This window comes from Bombina bombina, chromosome 5 (genome assembly GCF_027579735.1).
Source record: "Bombina bombina isolate aBomBom1 chromosome 5, aBomBom1.pri, whole genome shotgun sequence".
Classification (NCBI taxonomy): Eukaryota; Metazoa; Chordata; class Amphibia; order Anura; family Bombinatoridae; genus Bombina; species Bombina bombina.
The window spans coordinates 537,580,218-537,604,722 of record NC_069503.1 but is presented as its reverse complement, the minus strand read 5'-3'; the positions used below and the strand labels follow the sequence as shown (position 1 = coordinate 537,604,722).

The following is a 24,505-nucleotide window of genomic DNA, read 5'->3' as shown; positions in this document are numbered from 1 at the left end:
AATACTGCCTGAGAAAAACTGCACACTCCGGTGCCATTTAAAAATAACAAACTTTTGATTGAAGAAATAATTAAGTATAAAACACCACACTCCTCTCACGACCTCCTACTATGTTGAGGGTTGCAAGAGAATGACTGGGTATGACATGTGAGGGGAGGAGCTATATAGCAGCTCTGCTTTGGGTGATCCTCTTGCAACTTCCTGTTGGGAAGGGAATATATCCCATAAGTAATGGATGATCCGTGGACTGAATACACTTAACAAGAGAAATAAAGGTTTTACTTAAAGGGACATTCCGGTCAAAATTTAAATGCACATGGGTGAATTACATCTTTGAAGAGAAACATATTTACAATATACATGTATTGGCAAAAATGCTTCTAGTAAGTTATTACTGTTTTAGTGTTAGCATTTTTCTGTGCATGTGAAGCATAGCTAGATATTATCAGTGCACCAGCATTTTAAATACAGCAGCTGCTCAAAGCACAAGTGGGGCTTGTATCATGTTGGCAATTAAATTGAATAATTACCAGATGGTACAAGCACCTTAGGCTCTCTGAGTAAGTGCTGGGTTTAAAATGCTGGTGCACGGTGCATACTTAAATACACTTTTGAAACAGCTATAGCTTTTATTAGAAGCATATTTGCTAATACATGTATATTACAAAAATGCTTCCATTCAAAATTGAAATAAATCCATGTGGATTCCAATTTTAGCTGGAATGTCCCTTTAACCTATCCAACGCACAGATTAATCGCATAACTTAACATTAATTGCTTTAAAGATGAAAGAATGTGTGCAATAAACATTAAAAAAACTTATCTAATTGAACATTGAGATACACACACATATACACAGAGTAGATAAGTAGAAGCACTCACTGGACTTCAGAATACTGTGTACAAAAATATTTATTTGTGACGCTTGAGGTCCCGAAACATCACAAATAAATATTTTTGTACACAGTATTCTGAAGTCCAGTGAGTGCTTCTACTTATCTACTCTGCTTATACTCCGACAGAGCACCCTGGCAGTTGCAGGACGGTGGTGAGAGTGCATATACCTTTTGAACTTTGGCCTATATACATACATATATATATATATAAATATGGCACTCTCCGTACTGATACATATATATTTGGCATTGTCATGCCATTGTCACAATTATGTGAGGGTGAATGGGACCCATAAAGTCATCTACAAGGTTTTGGGCCAAAAAAAAGGTACAACAAAGATGTGGTCTTACCTGATGGTCAGATTATTAACAATTTAAAATATATGTGGTATGTTACCAATTAGCAACTATAAAGCATCATCCATCCCTCATAAATACTGACTTGGTTCCTCACACACAAAACTACTCTGAACTGAAGTCTGTAATACAAAGTAGCACCATCTTAGCTCATTTAGAAAACAGCAGGAAATACCAAATATATTTGAACATCCCAATAAAATAGTCTGCAAGTTAGGACTAAGGGCTAGATTTATCAAAGCTGAGGTGGACGTATACGCGCCCCTGTACGTCTCAGCTCGCCTGTGGCGGGGCGAAATTACCTGCAGGTAATCACCATTGCACACAAGCGCAATTTTGCGCTCACATGCAATCCCGCCCCCTGCCCGCACACAGCCAAGCACGCGCGGGCAGGAGCTGTCAATCTCCTCGGTCGGACTCCACCGCGGAGATTGAATTTTGCCACCTTAGAGGTGGCGAAGAGGTTAGGGAAGCGGCAGTCTGGTGACCGCTGCTTGTTAAATTACGGTGAGCAAGTTCTTGTGAGAACTTGCAGCCGTAGTGCTTTGATAAATCGAGCCCTAAGGCATATATACCATTTTAGAGGCTTCAAGTATTTGTTTTTTATTTAGATGTTAAGTGAACAATAAGATTTGGCGGTGATGAATCCCTGTTCATTGATAACATTGTTACAGTGTACTTTTGATTGGCCTTGTGCTCTTATTCAAAAATATAGCAAAATTTGAAACACTCAATTTAAAAATCAATTTAGAATTCTTTATTGTGCAACAGATTTAACAAAACAATCTATGTGGCGGAGGAGCGCAGCTAACGTATAAAATTAGAGAAAACAAAAATGACAACTCAATGAAATAAAAGCCTGAAAAACAAAATACTTAATTTCACTTTTTACGATATTTTTTTTTTTAATATAACTTGCCATTACAAATTAACACATGGCTCCCCCCCCCCCAACAGTATCAAAACAAAGTATAGCTGCACAACATAATTTTTTTTTTAGCATAAAGAACAGTAATACATTGTAAAACAGTTTCACTAGTATACAGATGCAACTGAAGAGGGATCCTGAGGCTGCTTTGAAAGATATACATTGAAGCAATACTGAAGATCTGTCAGCCATTGTTCTTGAATTTCACAGCTCTTCAAGTTCTATGAAGACACAGAAAAAATAAATAAATATACAAAGAAAAAACTAAATTTATGCTTACCTGATAAATTTCTTTTTTTCCGGACATGGAGAGTCCACAACGTCATTCCAATTACTAGTGGGATATTCACTCCTGGCCCGCAGGAGGAGGAAAAAAGCACCCCAGCAGAGCTGTTAAGTGTCACTTCCCTTACCCATAACCCCCAGTCATTCGAACGAAGGGAAATGGAAAACGAAGATAAAGGTGTAGAGGTGCCTGAGGTTTAACAAAAAAATACTGTCTTATTTAAGGGTGGAATAGTGGACTCTCCATGTCCGGAAAGAAATTTATCAGGTAAGCATAAATTTTGTTCTCTTTCCTAAGACATGGAGAGTCCACAACGTCATTCCAATTACTAGTGGGAACCAACACCCAAGCTAGAGGACACGGAATGAACAGGGAGGGAGAACAAGACAAGCGGACCTAAACAGAAGGCACCACCACTTGAAGAACCTTTCTCCCAAAAGAGGCCTCAGCCGAGGCAAAAGTAACAAATTTGTAAAATTTAGAAAAAGTATGCAGTGAGAACCATGTAGCCGCCTTGCAAATCTGTTCCACCAAAGTTTCATTTTTGAAAGCCCAAGATGAGGAGACAGCTCCAGTAGAATGAGCCGTAATTCTCTCAGGAGGCTGCTGTCCAGCAGTCTCATAAGAAAAACAAATCATACTTCTCAACCAGAGGGAAAGAGAAGTAGAAGTGGCCTTCTGACCCTTCCACTTTCCAGAGAAACAAACAAATAGAGCAGAAGACTGACGAAAATCCTTAGAAGCTTGTAGGTAAAATTTTAAAGCGTGCACAACATCTAAGTAATTCAAAAGACGTTCCTTATGAGAAGGATTAGTACAAAGAGAAGGAACAACAATTTTCTGATTTATGTTTCAATCCATAAACAAATTTAGGGAAAAATCCCAACTTAGTACGAAGGACCGCCTTATCCTCATGAAAAATAAGGTAAGGCGAATCACACTGCAGAGCCGAGAGTTCAGAAACTCTGCGAGCAGAGGAAATGGCAATAAGAAACAAAGCTTTCCAAGATAGCAACTTAATAGCTACAGAATGCATTGGCTCAAATGGAGCTTGCTGCAACCCTTCAAGCACAAGGTTCAAGCTCCAAGGAGGAGCAACGGGTTTAAACACAGGCCTGATTCTGACCAGAGAAACTAGATTTGGATGGAGGAAAGGACCCCAAGTTAGAAGGTCCTTCCTCAGAGGTAACCTCCAAGGTGGAAGAGATGACATCTTCACCAGATCCCGTGAGGCCATGCAGGAGCTATCAAAATCACAGATGCTTTCTCCTGTTTGATACGAGCAATGACTAGTGGAAGGAGAACAAACTGTGGAAACAGGTATGCTAGCCCAAAATCCCAATGAACTGCCAGAGCATCTATCAGGGCGGCCTGAGGATCTCTTGACCTTGAACCGTACCTTGGAAGCTTGGCGTTCTGACGAGGCGTTATCAGATCCAACTCCGGAACACCCGACTTTAGGATTAACTGGGAAAACACCTCCGGATGGAGAATCCACTCCCAGGGATGAAAGGTCTGTCTGCTCAGAAAATCCGCCTCCCAGTTGTTCACTCCTGGAATTTGTATTGCAGATGAGACAATCGTGAGCTTCCACCCAGTGAATAATGCGAGTCACCTCCTTCATGGCCAAGGAACTCCAAGTTTCTCCTTGGTGGTTGATGTAAGCCACCGAGGTGATGTCCGACTGGAATCTGATAAACTGGGCTAAACTGAGGCCAAGCCATAAAGGCATTGAAGATCGCTCTCAACTCCAAGATGTTTATGGGGAGAGAAGACTCTTCCTGAGTCCACAGGCCCTGAGCCTTTAACGAGCCACAAACTGCTCCCCAGCCTAGCAGACTGGCGTCCGTGGTCATAATCACCCAGGAGGGTCTCCGGAAGCATGTACCCTGAGACAGATGATCCTGAGAAATCCACCACGAGAGAGAGCCTCTTGCTAGCGGATCCAGATCTATCTTCTGAGATAGATCTGAATGGTCTCCGTTCCATTACCTGAGCATGCATAATTGTAGAGCTCTCAGATGGAATCGGGCAAAAGGAATAATGTCCATGGAAGCAATCATCAGACCAATTACCTCCATGCATTGAGCCACTGATGGCAGAACAGAAGACTGGAGAGAGAGTGGCAAGAAGAGAGAAGTTTGGATTTTCTGACCTCCGTCAGAAAAATCTTCATAGATAAGGAATCTATGATGGTCCCTAAGAAACATACCCTTGTAGATGAAACAAGGGAGTCTTCTCCAGATTCACTTTTCACCTGTGGGAACGTAAAAAAGACAACAAGATCTCTGTATGAGAGTTTGCTAGTTGAAAAGATGACGCCTGAACAAAGATGTCGTCCAGGTAAGGCACCACTGCAATTCCCCGAGACCTGACTACTGCCAAGAGCGCTCCCAGAACCTTTATGAAAATTCTGGGAGTCGTGACAAGGCCAAACGGAAGAGCATCAAATTGTAAGTGCTTGTCTAGAAAAGCAAATCTCAGGAACTGGTGGTGATCCCTGTGAATGGGAACATGAAGATTAGCATCCTTCAGGTCTATGGTCGTCATGAACTGACCCTCTTGGGCCAAAGGAAGAATGGACTGAATGATTTCCATCTTGAAAGATGGTACTCAGACATTTGTTGAAACATTTCAGGTCTAAAAATGTGTCGAAAAGTTCCCTCTTTTTTGAGAACCACAAACAGATTTGAATAGAATCCTAGACACTGTTCCCTTACTGGGACTGGAACTGCAACAATCACTCCAAGGGAAGAAAGATCCTGAACGCAGTTTAAGAATGCCTCTCTTTTTTTCTGATCTGCAGAAAATCTTGAGAGAAGAAACCTGCCCCTTGGAGGACAAGTCTTGAATTCTATTTTGTAACCCTGAGATACTATGTCCACAGCCCATGGGCCTGGGACATCGCGTATCCAAGCTTGACGAAACAAGAAAAGTCTGCCCCCCACCTTATCCACTACCGGACCGGGGGCGGGGCTATTCATGCTGACAACCTCAGCTGAAGGCTTCTTTGATTGCTTCCCCTTATTCCAAGACTGATTAAGTCTCCAAGAGGACTTGGACGGATCGGGTTTGGAGCAGGAAGAGGAAGACTTTTGAAGTTACGAAAGGAACAAAAATTAGAATTTAGGTCTATTCTTCCTGTCCTGTGGTAGAAAACAAATTATGCTTACCTGATCATTTCATATCCATTTGTGGGAGGAGAGTCCAGTGCTTCATTCATTACTTGTGGGAATTAAGAACCCAGCCACCAGTAGGAGGCAAAGATACCAAAGGCTTAAATACCTCCCCCACTCCCCTCATCCCAGACAAAATATTAGGGTATAAATGGTGCCAGAAGACTAAAATTAAATTTAGGTCCACCCACCGGAGAAACGGGCGGGAGCAGTGGACTTTTCTCCAACAGATGGAAATTAAATTATCAGGTAAGCATAATGTTTTCCATCTTAATGGGAGGAGAATCCACTGCTTCATTCATTACTTGTGGGACCAAATACCCAAGCTCTAGAGGACACTGAATGACATGATTAAGAACCTGGAATAGGTTTGAAACGTTGTTGGTTGATATGATGGACCCTGTAAGAAACTAATAAAGGTCTTTTAAATTTACTGGAGGCTGGAAAACTACTTCTTTTGAATACATACTGGGGTTTGGCTAACCCTTTCCTGTGCCCCAGAAAGGAAAATAGAGGTGCTGTCTTTCTCTATTTGCACCTAAACTAAGGGCACCACAGGTTGCATAACTTTTCTCCCAAAAGCTGCTTCCGCGAAAGCAAAAACATTGAATTTGTAAAATTTTTGCAAAAGTATGTAAAGAAAACCAAGTAGCCTCCTTACAAATCTGCTCCATAGAAGCCTTGTTCTTAAAGGCCCAAGAAGAGGCCACAGCCCTAGTTGAGTAAGCCGTAATCCGGAGGAGGCTTATGTCCCGCTGTCTCATAGGCCAGACAGATCATGCTCCTCAACCAAAAAGACAGTGAAGTGGAAGAGGCCCACTGCCCCCTGCACTTCCCCAAATACACAACAAATAAAGACAAAGTCTGTCTGAACTCCTTTGTGGCCTGAAGATAAAACTTCAAGGCCCGAACCACATCCAAATTATGAAGCAACCTTTCCTTTGATGAAGAAGGGTTAGGACACAAAGAAGCAACTTCTATTTCCTGATTGATGTTACGACAACACTGCCTTGGGAAGAAATTCCAATCCAGTGAGAAGAACAGCCTTATCAGCATGAAAGACCAGGTAATGAGGCTCAAATTGCAAGGCCGCTAGCTAAGACTCTGCGTGCCGACGCTATCGCCAGTAGGAATAGGACTTTCCAGGAAAGAATTCTAATGTCAAGCGCATGCATAGGCTCAAATGGAGCCCTCTGCAAAACCTTAAGATCCAAGTTTAAGCTCCGAGGAGGAGCAGAATTTCTAAAGACAGGTCTGATCCTAGACAAAACTTGAACAAAGGACTGAATGTCAGGAAGCTCCGCTAGCTTCTTGTGTAACAGTACAGATAACCTGAAATCTGTCCCTTTAAGGAACTGGCGGCAAGACCCTTATCCAGACCGTCCTGGATAAAAGCCAAAATCCTGGATACCCTAACCTTGTGCCAGGGATATTCCTGTTCCTCACACCAAGACCTCCTCCACACCTTATGATAGATGCGCAGAGTGACCGGCTTCCTGGTCTGAATGAGAGTATCAATCACTCTCCAAAAAATCCTCTCTTGGCTAAGACTAGACGTTCAATCTCCACGCAGTCAGCCTCAGAGAATCGAGATTTTGGTGTAGAAAGGGACCCTGAACCAGCAAATCTCTGCGACAGGGTAACCTCCATGGAGGAGACGATGACATCCCCACCAGATCCGCAAACCACATCCTCCGCGGCCATGACGGAGCAATCAGAATAGCTGAAGCTTGCTCCTGCTTGATGCGGTCCACTACATGAGGAAGAAGAGGCAACGGTGGAAAAATGTAAAGTAGGTTGAACTCCCAGGGCACCGCTAAGGCACCTATCGGCTCTGCCTGGGGTTCCCTTGACCGCGACCCATATCTGGGTAGCTTGCAGTTGAGTCTGGACACCATGAGGTCTATTTCCGGCATCCCCCATCTGTTGCAGATCTCCGCGAACACCTTGGGGTGGAGAGACCATTTCCCTGGATGAAACGATTGTCTGCTTAGAAAATCAACTTCCCAGTTGTCCACACCCGGAATGTGGATCGCTGAGAGCGAACAATTGTGGATCTCTGCCCATTCCAGAAACCGAGATACTTCCCTCATGGCTAGGGAGCTGCTTGTTCCCCCCTGATGGTTTATGTAAGCCACCGAGGAAATGTTGTCCGACTGGAATCTGATGAATCGGGACGACCTCAGAGTGTTGAATATCACTCGAAGTTCCAGAATATTTATCGGTAGACTCTATTCCTCTCAAGTCCACCTGCCCTGTGCCATTCTGGCACCCCAAACAGCTCCCCATCCTGATAGACATGCGTCAGTGTTCACAATCTCCCAGGATGGTCTCAAGGAGGATGTCCCCTGGGACAGCTGTCCCGGATGGATCCACCAAGAGAGGGATTCCCTCATTTGGTTGTCCAGAGATATCTGTTGGGATAGATCTGAGTGATCACCGTTCCATTGTCTCAACATGCACAACTGAAGAGGTCTGAGATGGAACCTGGCAAATGGAATGACATCTATGCTGGATACCATGAGCCTAATCACCTCCATACACCTGGCCACAGATGTCATTGATGACGTCTGAAGGGCAAGACAGTTGGACACAATCTTGCAACGTCTCTGATCTGTCAAGAATATCTTCATGGATAAAGAATCTATTAATCTAGCCAAGGAATTCCACCCTGTTGCTTGGGACCAGGGAACACTTTCCTTTGTTTATCTTCCATCTGTGGTATCGAAGGAGAAGAGCCCTTGAGTGCTCCTCCGCGAGAATGCAGGACGGAGCCTGGACCAAGATATCATACAGATAAGGAACCACTGCAATACCTCTGGCTCTTGCTATTACAAGTAGTGCTCCCAGAACATTCGTAAAGACTTTTGGGGCAGTCACCAGACCGAATGGTAGGGCCACAAACTGGAAATGTTGGTGCAGGAATGCAAATCTTAGGAATCTGAAGTGATCCTTGTGGATTGGTATGTGAAGGAAAGCATCCTTCAAATCTATTTTCGTCATGAATTGTCCCTCTTGAACTAGGGGCAGAATCGATCTGATTCTCTCCATTTTGAACGATGGGACTGACAGAAACTTGTTTAGGCATTTTAGATCCAGAATTGGGTGGAATGTGCCCTCCTTTGGGACAACAAAAAGGTTTTAATAATACCCCAGACCTCTTTCTTCTAGAGGGACTGGGACGATTACTCAAAGAGGAGAGATCCCTCACACATCCTAGGAAGGCGTCTCTTCTCTGGACTTGATGACAGGTTTGACAGGAGGAATATGCCTCTGGGAGGATGAGTCTTGAACCCTATCTTGTAACCCTGGGCTACAACCTCCAGAACCCAAGGGTCCTGAACGTCTCTTATCCAGGCCTCCGCAAAAAGAGATAGTCTGCCACCTACGAGATTTTGTCTCGGCAGGCTTCTTGCTATGCTTGGTTTTGTTTCAACATCCTTTCGACTGCTCTGTCTTCGCGGAAGGCTGCTGGCGATGAGACCTGTCCGAATGAAAGGGACGAAAAGTAGACCCCTTAGGCTTATAATTCTTATCCTGCGGCAGGAAGGCACCCTTGCCACCCTTGACAGTGGATATGATAGAGTCCAGGCCTGGACCAAAAAGAACCTTCCCTTTAAATGGGAGGGAAAGTAATCTAGACTTGGAAGTCATGTCAGCAGGCCAATAATCTGCATATTTGCATCACAGATGAACTAATGAGCTACCCTTAAGGCCTTAATTCGTATCTCCTCGAGGAGATTCTCCACCTGGACCATAGCTGACAGAGCGTCACACCAATAGTTAGACGCACCAGCCACCGCAGTGACCGCCGCTGCCGGTTGAAACACGAACCCTGTGAATTGGAACATCTTTCTCAACAATTTTTTATCTGTAGGCTCCTTGAACGAAGAGCTATCCTCGAGCGGGATAGTCGTTCTCTTAGCGAGCGTGGAGCTAGCACCATCCACCTTAGGAATGGCCCCCCCACAGCTCAAGCTTCGAGTCCGGAACGGGGAACAGCTTTTTACAAGAAGTAGAAGGGGAAAAGGAAAAACCAAGTTTCTCCCATTCATTCTTAATAATATTAGCCATTTTAATGGGGACCGGGAAAGTCTGTGGCACCACCCTGTCCTCGTAAACCCTATCTAGCTTAGGGATCAAAGGTTCAGTTTTCAGTTTCAGTTCAGGAACCCCCAACGTAGAAAGCACCTCTTTCAGCAGAAAGCGCAAATGCTCCATCTTAAACTTAAAATCTGGCTCCTCCACAGAGGTCTAGAAGACACCGATTCCGGCCCAGAAAAAATGTCATCCGAAGAGTCGGAGTCTTCTTCATCAGCTGCTAATCTGTCAGAGACATTCAGCGGAGTAGATGACCACTGGGACAGATAGCTATGTTTCACCTTTCGCTTAGCAGGGCGTGGTAAGGCATTAAAGGCCGCAGAAACCGCTGTTTGTATCTGATCAGCGAAATCTGGCGGCCAAGGGGCCCCTCCCGCGGGAGGATTAGTAGTGCCCTGGGGAGCTGCATGTGCAATCGGAGACAAGTGTAGGGAACGCACCTCGCAGGACGGAGAACCCTCAGTGGTGGACGGCTCAGTTGTAATAAATATCTTATTCTTTTTAGATATTGCAATTTTATCAAAGCTGTTGAGCAGGCGGATCAATCGGAGCCTCCTCACAATAGACACAGTTATTAGGTTTAATTAAAGAGGGAGTACCCTATAACATATCACAGTCCTCTATAGCTTGCACTTTTATTGCAGACTAGATAGAGATTAAATGGCACCTTTATATCCCAATGGCCCGGGGCACTCACCACCTCATATGACCCGGACCAAAAAGAAACAGCTTCATCTCCTACAACCGCCGGTCAAGAAAGAGGAAGTTAAAGAGGCCACACCTGGTCACATGGAATGCCATGCAGGACCGCCCCTGCATTAGAGAGAAAATACGCCAAAAAAGGCCTGCGTCAATCTCTCGCTAAGAAACTGACTGTTCACACATAACGCAGCATTAAAACACAATAAAACAGAATTTATGTTTACCTGATAAATTACTTTCTCCAACGGTGTGTCCGGTCCACGGCGTCATCCTTACTTGTGGGATATTCTCTTCCCCAACAGGAAATGGCAAAGAGCCCAGCAAAGCTGGTCACATGATCCCTCCTAGGCTCCGCCTACCCCAGTCATTCGACCGACGTTAAGGAGGAATATTTGCATAGGAGAAACCATATGGTACCGTGGTGACTGTAGTTAAAGAAAATAAATTATCAGACCTGATTAAAAAACCAGGGCGGGCCGTGGACCGGACACACCGTTGGAGAAAGTAATTTATCAGGTAAACATAAATTCTGTTTTCTCCAACATAGGTGTGTCCGGTCCACGGCGTCATCCTTACTTGTGGGAACCAATACCAAAGCTTTAGGACACGGATGAAGGGAGGGAGCAAATCAGGTCACCTAAATGGAAGGCACCACGGCTTGCAAAACCTTTCTCCCAAAAATAGCCTCAGAAGAAGCAAAAGTATCAAACTTGTAAAATTTGGTAAAAGTGTGCAGTGAAGACCAAGTCGCTGCCCTACATATCTGATCAACAGAAGCCTCGTTCTTGAAGGCCCATGTGGAAGCCACAGCCCTAGTGGAATGAGCTGTGATTCTTTCGGGAGGCTGCCGTCCGGCAGTCTCGTAAGCCAATCTGATGATGCTTTTAATCCAAAAAGAGAGAGAGGTAGAAGTTGCTTTTTGACCTCTCCTTTTACCGGAATAAACAACAAACAAGGAAGATGTTTGTCTAAAATCCTTTGTAGCATCTAAATAGAATTTTAGAGCGCGAACAACATCCAAATTGTGCAACAAACGTTCCTTCTTCGAAACTGGTTTCGGACACAGAGAAGGTACGATAATCTCCTGGTTAATGTTTTTGTTAGAAACAACTTTTGGAAGAAAACCAGGTTTAGTACTTTCCAAGATAATAACTTAATATCAACGGAATGCAAGGGTTCAAACGGAACCCCCTGAAGAACTGAAAGAACTAAATTGAGACTCCAAGGAGGAGTCAAAGGTTTGTAAACAGGCTTAATTCTAACCAGAGCCTGAACAAAAGCTTGAACATCTGGCACAGCGGCCAGCTTTTTGTGAAGTAACACAGACAAGGCAGAAATCTGTCCCTTCAGGGAACTTGCAGATAAACCTTTTTCCAATCCTTCTTGAAGGAAGGATAGAATCCTAGGAATCTTAACCTTGTCCCAAGGGAATCCTTTAGATTCACACCAACAGATATATTTTTTCCAAATTTTGTGGTAAATCTTTCTAGTTACAGGCTTTCTGGCCTGAACAAGAGTATCGATAACAGGATCTGAGAACCCTCGCTTCGATAAGATCAAGCGTTCAATCTCCAAGCAGTCAGCTGGAGTGAAACCAGATTCGGATGTTCGAACGGACCCTGAACAAGAAGGTCTCGTCTCAAAGGTAGCTTCCAAGGTGGAGCCGATGACATATTCACCAGATCTGCATACCAAGTCCTGCGTGGCCACGCAGGAGCTAACAAGATCACCGACGCCCTCTCCTGATTGATCCTGGCTACCAGCCTGGGGATGAGAGGAAACGGCGGGAACACATAAGCTAGTTTGAAGGTCCAAGGTGCTACTAGTGCATCCACTAGAGCCGCCTTGGGATCCCTGGATCTGGACCCGTAGCAAGGAACTTTGAAGTTCTGACGAGAGGCCATCAGATCCATGTCTGGAATGCCCCACAGCTGAGTGACTTGGGCAAAGATTTCCGGATGGAGTTCCCACTCCCCCGGATGCAATGTCTGACGACTCAGAAAATCCGCTTCCCAATTTTCCACTCCTGGGATGTGGATAGCAGACAGGTGGCAGGAGTGAAACTCCGCCCATAGAATGATTTTGGTCACTTCTTCCATCGCCAGGGAACTCCTTGTTCCCCCCTGATGGTTGATGTACGCAACAGTTGTCATGTTGTCTGATTGAAACCGTATGAACTTGGCCCTCGCTAGCTGAGGCCAAGCCTTGAGAGCATTGAATATCGCTCTCAGTTCCAGAATATTTATCGGTAGAAGAGATTCTTCCCGAGACCAAAGACCCTGAGCTTTCAGGGATCCCCAGACCGTGCCCCAGCCCATCAGACTGGCGTCGGTCGTGACAATGATCCACTCTGGTCTGCGGAAAGTCATCCCTCGTGACAGGTTGTCCAGGGACAGCCACCAACGGAGTGAGTCTCTGGTCCTCTGATTTACTTGTATCTTCGGAGACAAGTCTGTATAGTCCCCATTCCACTGACTGAGCATGCACAGTTGTAATGGTCTTAGATGAATGCGTGCAAAAGGAACTATGTCCATTGCCGCTACCATCAACCCGATCACTTCCATGCACTGAGCTATGGAAGGAAGAGGAACGGAATGAAGTATCCGACAAGAGTCTAGAAGTTTTGTTTTTCTGGCCTCTGTCAGAAAAATCCTCATTTCTAAGGAGTCTATTATGGTTCCCAAGAAGGGAACCCTTGTTGACGGAGATAGAGAACTCTTTTCCACGTTCACTTTCCATCCGTGAGATCTGAGAAAGGCCAGGACAATGTCCGTGTGAGCCTTTGCTTGAGGAAGGGACGACGCTTGAATCAGAATGTCGTCCAAGTAAGGTACTACAGCAATGCCCCTTGGTCTTAGCACAGCTAGAAGGGACCCTAGTACCTTTGTGAAAATCCTTGGAGCAGTGGCTAATCCGAAAGGAAGCGCCACGAACTGGTAATGTTTGTCCAGGAATGCGAACCTCAGGAACCGATGATGTTCCTTGTGGATAGGAATATGTAGATACGCATCCTTTAAATCCACCGTGGTCATGAATTGACCTTCCTGGATGGAAGGAAGAATTGTTCGAATGGTTTCCATCTTGAACGATGGAACCTTGAGAAACTTGTTTAAGATCTTGAGATCTAAGATTGGTCTGAACGTTCCCTCTTTCTTGGGAACTATAAACAGATTGGAGTAGAACCCCATCCCTTGTTCTCTTAATGGAACAGGATGAATCACTCCCATTTTTAACAGGTCTTCTACACAATGTAAGAATGCCTGTCTTTTTATGTGGTCTGAAGACAACTGAGACCTGTGGAACCTCCCCCTTGGGGGAAGTCCCTTGAATTCCAGAAGATAACCTTGGGAGACTATTTCTAGCGCCCAAGGATCCAGAACATCTCTTGCCCAAGCCTGAGCGAAGAGAGAGAGTCTGCCCCGCACCAGATCCGGTCCCGGATCGGGGGCCAACATTTCATGCTGTCTTGGTAGCAGTGGCAGGTTTCTTGGCCTGCTTTCCCTTGTTCCAGCCTTGCATTGGTCTCCAAGCTGGCTTGGCTTGAGAAGAATTACCCTCTTGCTTAGAGGACGTAGCACTTTGGGCTGGTCCGTTTCTACGAAAGGGACGAAAATTAGGTTTATTTTTTGCCTTGAAAGGCCGATCCTGAGGAAGGGCGTGGCCCTTACCCCCAGTGATATCAGAGATAATCTCTTTCAAGTCAGGGCCAAACAGCGTTTTCCCCTTGAAAGGAATGTTAAGTAGCTTGTTCTTGGAAGACGCATCAGCCGACCAAGATTTCAACCAAAGCGCTCTGCGCGCCACAATAGCAAACCCAGAATTCTTAGCCGCTAACCTAGCCAATTGCAAAGTGGCGTCTAGGGTGAAAGAATTAGCCAATTTGAGAGCATTGATTCTGTCCATAATCTCCTCAAAAGGAGGAGAATCACTATCGACCGCCTTTATCAGCTCATCGAACCAGAAACATGCGGCTGTAGCGACAGGGACAATGCATGAAATTGGTTGTAGAAGGTAACCCTGCTGAACAAACATCTTTTTAAGCAAACCTTCTAATTTTTTATCCATAGGATCTTTGAAAGCACAACTATCCTCTATGGGTATAGTGGTGCGTTTGTTTAAAGTGGAAACCGCTCCCTCGACCTTGGGGACTGTCTGCCATAAGTCCTTTCTGGGGTCGACCATAGGAAACAATTTTTTAAATATGGGGGGAGGGACGAAAGGAATACCGGGCCTTTCCCATTCTTTATTAACAATGTCCGCCACCCGCTTGGGTATAGGAAAAGCTTCTGGGAGCCCCGGCACCTCCAGGAACTTGTCCATTTTACATAGTTTCTCTGGGATGACCAACTTGTCACAATCATCCAGAGTGGATAATACCTCCTTAAGCAGAATGCGGAGATGTTCCAACTTAAATTTAAATGCAATCACATCAGGTTCAGCTTGTTGAGAAATGTTCCCTGAATCAGTAATTTCTCCCTCAGACAAAACCTCCCTGGCCCCATCAGACTGGGTTAGGGGCCCTTCAGAAATATTATTATCAGCGTCGTCATGCTCCTCAGTATCTAAAACAGAGCAGTCGCGCTTACGCTGATAAGTGTTCATTTTGGCTAAAATGTTTTTGACAGAATTATCCATTACAGCCGTTAATTGTTGCATAGTAAGGAGTATTGGCGCGCTAGATGTACTAGGGGCCTCCTGAGTGGGCAAGACTCGTGTAGACGAAGGAGGGAATGATGCAGTACCATGCTTACTCCCCTCACTTGAGGAATCATCTTGGGCATCATTGTCATTGTCACATAAATCACATTTATTTAAATGAATAGGAATTCTGGCTTCCCCACATTCAGAACACAGTCTATCTGGTAGTTCAGACATGTTAAACAGGCATAAACTTGATAACAAAGTACAAAAAACGTTTTAAAATAAAACCGTTACTGTCACTTTAAATTTTAAACTGAACACACTTTATTACTGCAATTGCGAAAAAACATGAAGGAATTGTTCAAAATTCACCAAATTTTCACCACAGTGTCTTAAAGCCTTAAAAGTATTGCACACCAAATTTGGAAGTTTTAACCCTTAAAATAACGGAACCGGAGCCGTTTAGAACTTTAACCCCTTTACAGTCCCTGGTATCTGCTTTGCTGAGACCCAACCAAGCCCAAAGGGGAATACGATACCAAATGACGCCTTCAGAAAGTCTTTTCTAAGTATCAGAGCTCCTCTCACATGCGACTGCATGCCATGCCTCTCAAAAACAAGTGCGCAACACCGGCGCGAAAATGAGGCTCTGCCTATGCTTTGGGAAAGCCCCTAAAGAATAAGGTGTCTAAAACAGTGCCTGCCGATATTATTATATCAAAATACCCAGATAAAATGATTCCTCAAGGCTAAATATGTGTTAATAATCAATCGATTTAGCCCAGAAAAAGTCTACAGTCTTAATAAGCCCTTTTTGAAGCCCTTATTTACGATCGTAATAAACATGGCTTACCGGATCCCATAGGGAAAATGACAGCTTCCAGCATTACATCGTCTTGTTAGAATGTGTCATACCTCAAGCAGCAAGAGACTGCTCACTGTTCCCCCAACTGAAGTTAATTGCTCTCAACAGTCCTGTGTGGAACAGCCATGGATTTTAGTGACGGTTGCTAAAATCATTTTCCTCATACAAACAGAAATCTTCATCTCTTTTCTGTTTCTGAGTAAATAGTACATACCAGCACTATTTCAAAATAACAAACTCTTGATTGAATAATAAAAACTACAGTTAAACACTAAAAAAACTCTAAGCCATCTCCGTGGAGATGTTGCCTGTACAACGGCAAAGAGAATGACTGGGGTAGGCGGAGCCTAGGAGGGATCATGTGACCAGCTTTGCTGGGCTCTTTGCCATTTCCTGTTGGGGAAGAGAATATCCCACAAGTAAGGATGACGCCGTGGACCGGACACACCTATGTTGGAGAAATAATATTATGCACAAATCCCCCCCCCCCTGTTCAATAAGCACCTTTCTGAGGGTATTACCCTTGATTCTACTCAGATAAAGGAGCCACACTGTGACCCTGTCTTCTTACATTATCATATATGTTTAAATGAAACGATCTTACCAGAAACTACGCCGTGGATTGCTTATGGAGTTGTAAATCTGAGTTGGGATGGTTTTGCAGAAAGACTCTCCCTGCATCTCCGGACTCTAACATTCATCCATGCTCTCACTGAGAGGCTGTCAGGACTACAGGGAGTGCAGAATTATTAGGCAAATGAGTATTTTGACCACATCATCTTCTTTATGCATGTTGTCTTACTCCAAGCTGTATAGGCTCGAAAGCCTACTACCAATTAACCCCTTAACGACACATGTCGTACAGGGTACGTCGCACACAATCTGGTCTTTAAAGACCAGCGACGTACCCTGTACGACATCAGGGTTTAAAGCGGCTGGAAGCGATCCTGATCGCTTCCAGCCACTTTCAAGGTATTGCTGTGATGCCTCAACATTGAGGCATCACTGCAATACCTTTTTTCCCAAACCGATGCAGAGAGAGCCACTCTGTGGCCCTCTCTGCACCGGTAGCGATGGGCCCGATCGTTGGTGGGTGGGAGCAGTTTCAGGGAGGCGGGTGGGCGGCCCATCGCTACCCGGCATCCGGTTCCTGAATGTGCAATGTGCACGCCGGGTGCCGGGAGCGCGCGGGGGCCTGCAGGGAGCGCGCGTGCGCGCGCATATGTGCGCGCGATCGCGTAACAGCCACTGCCACCAATGAATTTATGAATGGGAGAGAGGGAGAGGGAGGGGGGGAGAGAGGGAGAGGGAGGGGGGGAAATAATTTTCAAAAGGATCTGGGAGGGGGAGAGGGAGGAGGGTATTAGGGGGGGCAGCTACACTACAGAAAACATTTAATTACATGAAAAAAAATAAAAATAAACATTTTTTGGAGGCAAATTGGGTACTGGCAGACAGCTGCCAGTACCCAAGATGGCAGCAAATAGGATGTGGGCAAGTGTTATAGAGCTGTTTGGGGGGGATCAGAGAGGTTAGGGGCTAAGGGGGGGTCCATCACAGCTAAACATATATTTTTTTTTAAAAAAAAATTCATAAAAAAAAAAAAAAGCCTTTTATTTTAGTACTGGCAGAGTTTCTGCCAGTACTTAAGATGGCGGGGACAATTGTGGGGTGGGGGAGGGAAGAGAGATGTTTGGGAGGGATCAGGGGGTGGGATCTTTCAGGTGGGAGGCTGATCTCTACACTAAAGCTAAAATTAACCCTGCAAGCTCCCTACAAGCTATCTAATTAACCCCTGCACTGCTGGGCATAATACACGTGTGATGCGCAGCAGCATTTAGCAGCCTTCTAATTACCAAAAAGCAACACAAAAGCCATATATGTCTGCTATTTCTGAACAAAGGGGATCCCAGAGAAGCATTTACAACCATTTATGCCATAATTGCACAAGTTGTTTGTAAATAATTTCAGTGAGAAACCTAAAATTGTAAAAAAAATTAACATTTTTTTTTATTTGATCGCATTTGGCGGTGACATGGTGGCATGAAATATACCAAGATGGGCCTAGATCAATACTTGGGGTTGTCTACTACACTACACTAAAGCTAAAATTAACCCTAGAAGCTCCCTACATGCTCCCTAATTAACCCCTTCACTGCTGGGCATAATACATGTGTGGTGCGCAGAGGCATTTAGCGGCCTTCTAATTACCAAAAAGCAATGCCAAAGCCATATATGTCTGCTATTTATGAACAAAGGGGATCCCAGAGAAGCGTTTACAACCATTTATGCCATAATTGCACAAGTTGTTTGCAAATAATTTCAGTGAGAAACCTAAAGTTTGTGAAAAAAAATTATGAAAAAGTGAATTTTTTCTTTATTTGATCTCATTTGGCGGTGAAATGGTGGCATGAAATATACCAAAATGGGCCTAGATCATTACTTTGGGATGTCTTCTAAAAAAATATATATACATGTCAAGGGATATTCAGGGATTCCTGAAAAATATCAGTGTCCCAATGTAACTAGCGCTAATTTTGAAAAAAAGTGGTTTGGAAATAGCAAAGTGCTACTTGTACTTATTGCCCTATAACTTGCGAAAAACGCAAAGAACATGTAAATATTGGGTATTTCTAAACTCAGGACAAAATTTAGAAACTATTTAGCATGGGTGTTTTTTGGTGGTTGTAGATGTGTAACAGATTTTGGGGGTCAAAGTTAGAAAAAGTGTGTTTTTTTCCATTTTTTCCTCATATTTTATAAAATTTTTTATAGTAAATTATAAGATATGATGAAAATAATGGTATCTTTAGAAAGTCCATTTAATGGCGAGAAAAACGGTATATAATATGTGTGGGTACAGTAAATGAGTAAGAGGAAAATTACAGCTAAACACAAACACAGCAGAAATGTAAAAATAGCCCTGGTCCTTAAGCGAAAGAAATTGAAAAATGGCTGTGTCCTTAAGGGGTTAAGCATATTAGGTGATGTGCATCTCTGTAATGAGAAGGGGTGTGGTCTAATGACATCAACACCCTATATCAGGTGTGCATAATTATTAGGCAACTTCCTTTCCTTTGGCAAAATGGGTCAAAAGAAGGACTTGACAGGCTCAGAAAAGTCAAAAATAGTGAGATATCTTGCAGAGGGATGCAGCACTCTTAAAATTGCAAAGCTTCTGAAGCGTGATCATCGAACAATCAAGCGTTTCATTCAAAATAGTCAACAGGGTCACAAGAAGCGTGTGGAAAAACCAAGGCGCAAAATAACTGCCCATGAACTGAGAAAAGTCAAGCGTGCAGCTGTCAAGATGCCACTTGCCACCAGTTTGGCCATATTTCAGAGCTGCAACATCACCGGAGTGCCCAAAAGCACAAGGTGTGCAATACTCAGAGACATGGCCAAGGTAAGAAAGGCTGAAAGACGACCACCACTGAACAAGACACACAAGCTGAAACGTCAAGACTGGGCCAAGAAATATCTCAAGACTGATTTTTCTAAGGTTTTATGGACTGATGAAATGAGAGTGAGTCTTGATGGGCCAGATGGATGGGCCCGTGGCTGGATTGGTAAAGGGCAGAGAGCTCCAGTCCGACTCAGACGCCAGCAAGGTGGAGGTGGAGTACTGGTTTGGGCTGGTATCATCAAAGATGAGCTTGTGGGGCCTTTTCGGGTTGAGGATGGAGTCAAGCTCAACTCCCAGTCCTACTGCCAGTTTCTGGAAGACACCTTCTTCAAGCAGTGGTACAGGAAGAAGTCTGCATCCTTCAAGAAAAACATGATTTTCATGCAGGACAATGCTCCATCACACGCGTCCAAGTACTCCACAGCGTGGCTGGCAAGAAAGGGTATAAAAGAAGAAAATCTAATGACATGGCCTCCTTGTTCACCTGATCTGAACCCCATTGAGAACCTGTGGTCCATCATCAAATTTGAGATTTACAAGGAGGGAAAACAGTACACCTCTCTGAACAGTGTCTGGGAGGCTGTGGTTGCTGCTGCACGCAATGTTGATGGTGAACAGATCAAAACACTGACAGAATCCATGGATGGCAGGCTTTTGAGTGTCCTTGCAAAGAAAGGTGGCTATATTGGTCACTGATTTGTTTTTGAATGTCAGAAATGTATATATGTGAATGTTGAGATGTTATATTGGTTTCACTGGTAAAAATAAATAATTGAAATGGGTATATATTTGTTTTTTGTTAAGTTGCCTAATAATTATGCACAGTAATAGTCACCTGCACACACAGATATCCCCCTAAAATAGCTATAACTAAAAACAAACTAAAAACTACTTCCAAAACTATTCAGCTTTGATATTAATGAGTTTTTTGGGTTCATTGAGAACATGGTTGTTCAATAATAAAATTAATCCTCAAAAATACAACTTGCCTAATAATTCTGCACTCCCTGTACTTAAAACTCCAGTCCCATTTCGAAGAGTACTACCCTCCATAAGAGACTACTCCGAATCTTCTGACACTTCTCTGCCAACCTCCTGTGACAAAAGGCAAAGAATGACTGGGGGATGAGATGAGTGGGGGAGGTATTTAAGCCTTTGGCTGGGGTGTCTGACTCCTCCTGGTGGCCAGGTTCTTAATTCCCACAAGTAATGAATAAAGCAGTGGACTCTCCTCCCATTAAGATGGAAAAGATCCCTTTCCACCAGTAATTTCAGAAATGATCTCCACCAGACCAGGACCAAACAGGGTCTTGCACTTGAAAGGTAGCGACAGGAGCTTGGAGGTAACATCAGCTGACCAAGATTTTAACCAAAGAGCCCTGCGGGCTAGAACAGTGAAACCAGACAACTTGGCTCCCAGTCTAATGACTTCCATATTGGCATCAGAGATAAAGAAACTGGCCAGCTTGAGAGTCATGATCCTATCTTGGATCTCCTCTAACAGAGTCTCCTCTAAAATTAGTTCGGACAAGTCGTCAAACCAATAAGATGCTGCACTTGTTATCGTAGCAATACAAACAGCAGGTTGTTATTGTAAACCCAGATGAACATACATTTTCTTTAAATAAGCCTCAAGCTTTTTATCCATAGGATCTTTAAAAGAACAACTATCCTCTATAGGAAGGTAGAAGTAGCTCCTTCCACTTTAAGCACAGTGCGTCATGGGTCCCGAATGGAGTCAGCAACAGGAAACATCTTCTTAAAAACGGGAGAAGGGGAAAAGGGGATCCCCGGCTTATCCCATTCCTGAGATATGATCTCCAACACCCGGTCTGGAACAGGAAAAACTTCCACGGAAGAAGGATTATCATAGTGTTTATTAAGTTTCCAAATTTTTTTAGGGTTGACAGCGACCAAAGGGTCGGAGTCGTCCAAAGTAGCCAGTAACTCCTTCAGAAGTAAACGAAGGTGTTCAAGCTTAAATCTGAAGTTTACTTCTCCAGAATCAGTCAAAGGATTTATACTGTCAGAATCTGAGATCTCACCCTCAGAAGCTACCGAGGTCTCATCCTACTTATTGGGGAGGTCAGCCATCACAGAAGATGGGACACCTTACTATAAAAAAATGCTTTGATTTCGTCTTGCGCTTCCCCGACATGGAAAAAGCAGATAAAGCCGCAGATACCGCAGAAGATATTTGTGCTGCAAAATCTATTGGCAAATACACGCCTCCAGGAGGCTGAGAGGAACCGTAGAGCACTGTATGTGAAGACATTGAGGCTTGGGTACGTTTGAGGAGAAAGCTGTGGCATATCCTGAACAGCATCATCCTGAGAGACATTTGGCTCAGAAGGCAGTAATTTATCTTTAAACTTAAGTGTCCTAGCTAAACATGAGGAACAAAATTGCATAGGCAAAACAATTTGGGCCTCCAGACACAGTAAACACTTATCAAGAGAAACAGACTCCTGTTCAGAGTCTATAGCTTAAGATAATTCCCAAAAATAAAATATAACTTGAAAATGACTACTGTCACTTTAAAAAGGAAAAAATTTAGAGCGAAAAAACGGCTAAATGTAAAATTAAGTGAAAAACAAAGTATGCACCACTGCACCTCAGTCAGCTGGATGTGCCCTGAACCTTCACCCAATATTTGGCAAACTCCCTTGCAGATCAGTCAAACAAACCGTTAGAGAAGAGAGCTCACATAGAAATGACGCTGCATTCTTACAAGGCCTCAGATACAAACGGAATGAAAAATATTTTGTCAAAACATCCTAAATCCCCAAACTTAAAATACCTGAGAAAGGTTCTTAGACTGCCAGCTAATAAAATTGAGCCCTAGAGTTACCATCCCAAAAACAGTAAGGGACGTTATTACCCCCTTAGTCTCCACAAATACACAAGTGCCTGCACACTGCCTCAAATTAAATCCTACACAAAGGATTAAATATGTCCCAAAATAATAGTGCAGAAATAATTATCCCAAGTGCAAGTCTCCCATACCTAGAAGACAAAAGCACTTACCTGCAAATTCGGCTATAGGGCAGGAAGACAGCTCACAAGGCGTGAAATGACACATACTCCTTACAGAGACCTGTAGAAAAAGAAAGAACAGAGTAACCAACTCTGGCGTTCTATAACAAAGGTAGCACTTATGTTAGAAAACAAAGCAAGGACCACCTCACCACTTTCTTACTGCTTAAAAGCCACCACTACTCAAAAGATTGGACACGGCTAAACCCCAATCCTTGCTTGCAGGGAAAAGTACCCATAAAAGGAATAAAAATCTTCAGACACCAACTTCACATCCTCCATTGACAGAGGCAAAGAGAATGACTGTGGGTTATGGGTAAGGGAAGTGACACTTAACAGCTCTGCTGGGGTGCTCTTTGCCGCCTCCTGCTGGCCAGGAATGAATATCCCACTAGTAATTGGAATAACGTTGTGGACTCTCCATGTCTTAGGAAAGAAATACAAATGTCTATTTTAATGTGACTGTGAATGTCAATGGTAACAGAGTGGTTAAAGGGATAGTCTAGTCAAAATTAAACTTTCATGATTCAGATAGAGCAGGCAATTTTAAGCAACTTTCTAATTTACTCCTAGTATCAATTTTTCTTCGTTCTTTTGGTATCTTTATTTGAAAAAACAAGAATGTAAGTTTAGGAGCCGGCCCATTTTAGGTTCAACACCTGGGTAGCACTTTCTGATTGGTGTCTAAATGGTCTAAAATGTAGCCACCAATCAGCAAGTGCTACCCAGGTGTTTAAAAAAAATGGACTCGCTCCTAAGCTTACAATCAAATAAATATACAAAGAGAACGAAGAAAAATTGATAATAGGAGTAAATTAAAAAGTTGCTAAAAATTGCCCGCTCTATCTGAATCACAAAAGTTTAATTTTGACTAGACTGTAACTTTAAAGGGACAATAAAGACATTGAGACATTTCTGTTGCATTTCTATAGAATGACAAGTTTAGGTGTTTTTAAAACAAACATTTTTACTGCAATTATTTATCAATAGCCAAACTCCACCCACCATTTGCCTTATTTGAAGGAGTCAATCTGGGCTTTAGTCTCCAGACAAAAAGGTTAGCCACGGTCATAGCGTTAGTATAAAGTACATTATTTTGCAGTTATTATTTAAAGCCAATTGGGGAAAGATATGTAGCAGGGTCACCCTTTCAAATTCTGAGAAATATAAAATTATCAATTACAGAGCTGAATTACATGAATTACATGATTATGATTAACTAAATATTGTATATATAAATATCAAGGTGTTTACTGTCCCTTTAAATAAGTGTGTGCATGTGTTTGGCACTGTCACAATTTTGCACCTGACTGGAAACAATAGTGTGTGTGCCATTATCTTCTAGCAGACTCCGATGACAAACATTAGTGATTAAACTTAAAGGGACAGTTAACACCAGAATTTTTGTTGTTTAAAAATATAGATAATCCCTTTATTACCCATTCCCCAGTTTTTTGCAAAACCAACACTGTTATATTAATATACATTACTTTTTATTTCTGTGACTAACTTGTATCTAAGATCTTCTGACCACCCCTAATCACATGACTTTTAGTTATTATCTATTGACTTGCATTTTAGCCAATTAGTGCAGTGTCTGCCACTAGCCACGGGCGTGATCACAATGCTATCTATATGGCCTACATGAGCTTGCTCTCCCCTGCTGTGAAAAGTAAATAAAAAAGAGGCGGCCTTTAAGGGCTTAGAAATTATCATATGTGCCTCCCTAGGTTTAGCTTTCAACTAGAATACCAAGAGAACAAAGCAAAATTGTTGATAAAAGTAAATTGGAAAGTTGTTTAAAATTACATGTCCTATTTGAAACATGTCCCTTTAACTCACAATATCTTTCGAGTGTTTTTCTGTTCCAAAGTGCGATGCGAAGCAGCCTTGCAGTGTTGTGAAATGTATTAATAAAGTTTGAACTTATTGAACAACCCTGCGGTTTTGTGAAATGTATTAATAAAGTTTGAACTTATTGAACAACCCTGCGGTTTTGTGAAATGTATTAATAAAGTTTGAACTTATTGAACAACCCTGCGGTTTTGTGAAATTTATGAATAAAGTTTGAACTTATTAAACAACCCTGCGGTTTTGTGAAATTTATGAAT

The 24,505-nt window shown here is 43.2% G+C and overlaps 1 protein-coding gene across 1 annotated transcript in view; it reads right to left on the bottom strand.

Annotated features, from left to right (window-relative positions):
* Window positions 1-1,987: 1,987 nt before the first annotated feature.
* TEX10 (testis expressed 10) overlaps window positions 1,988-24,505 on the bottom strand; it is a 266,721-nt gene continuing 244,203 nt past the window's right edge. The window contains exon 14 of the mRNA XM_053714474.1: window positions 1,988-2,402. Coding sequence (XP_053570449.1) covers window positions 2,289-2,402 — 114 coding nt within the window. The 3' untranslated portion in view covers window positions 1,988-2,288. The remainder of the gene's footprint in view (window positions 2,403-24,505) is intronic.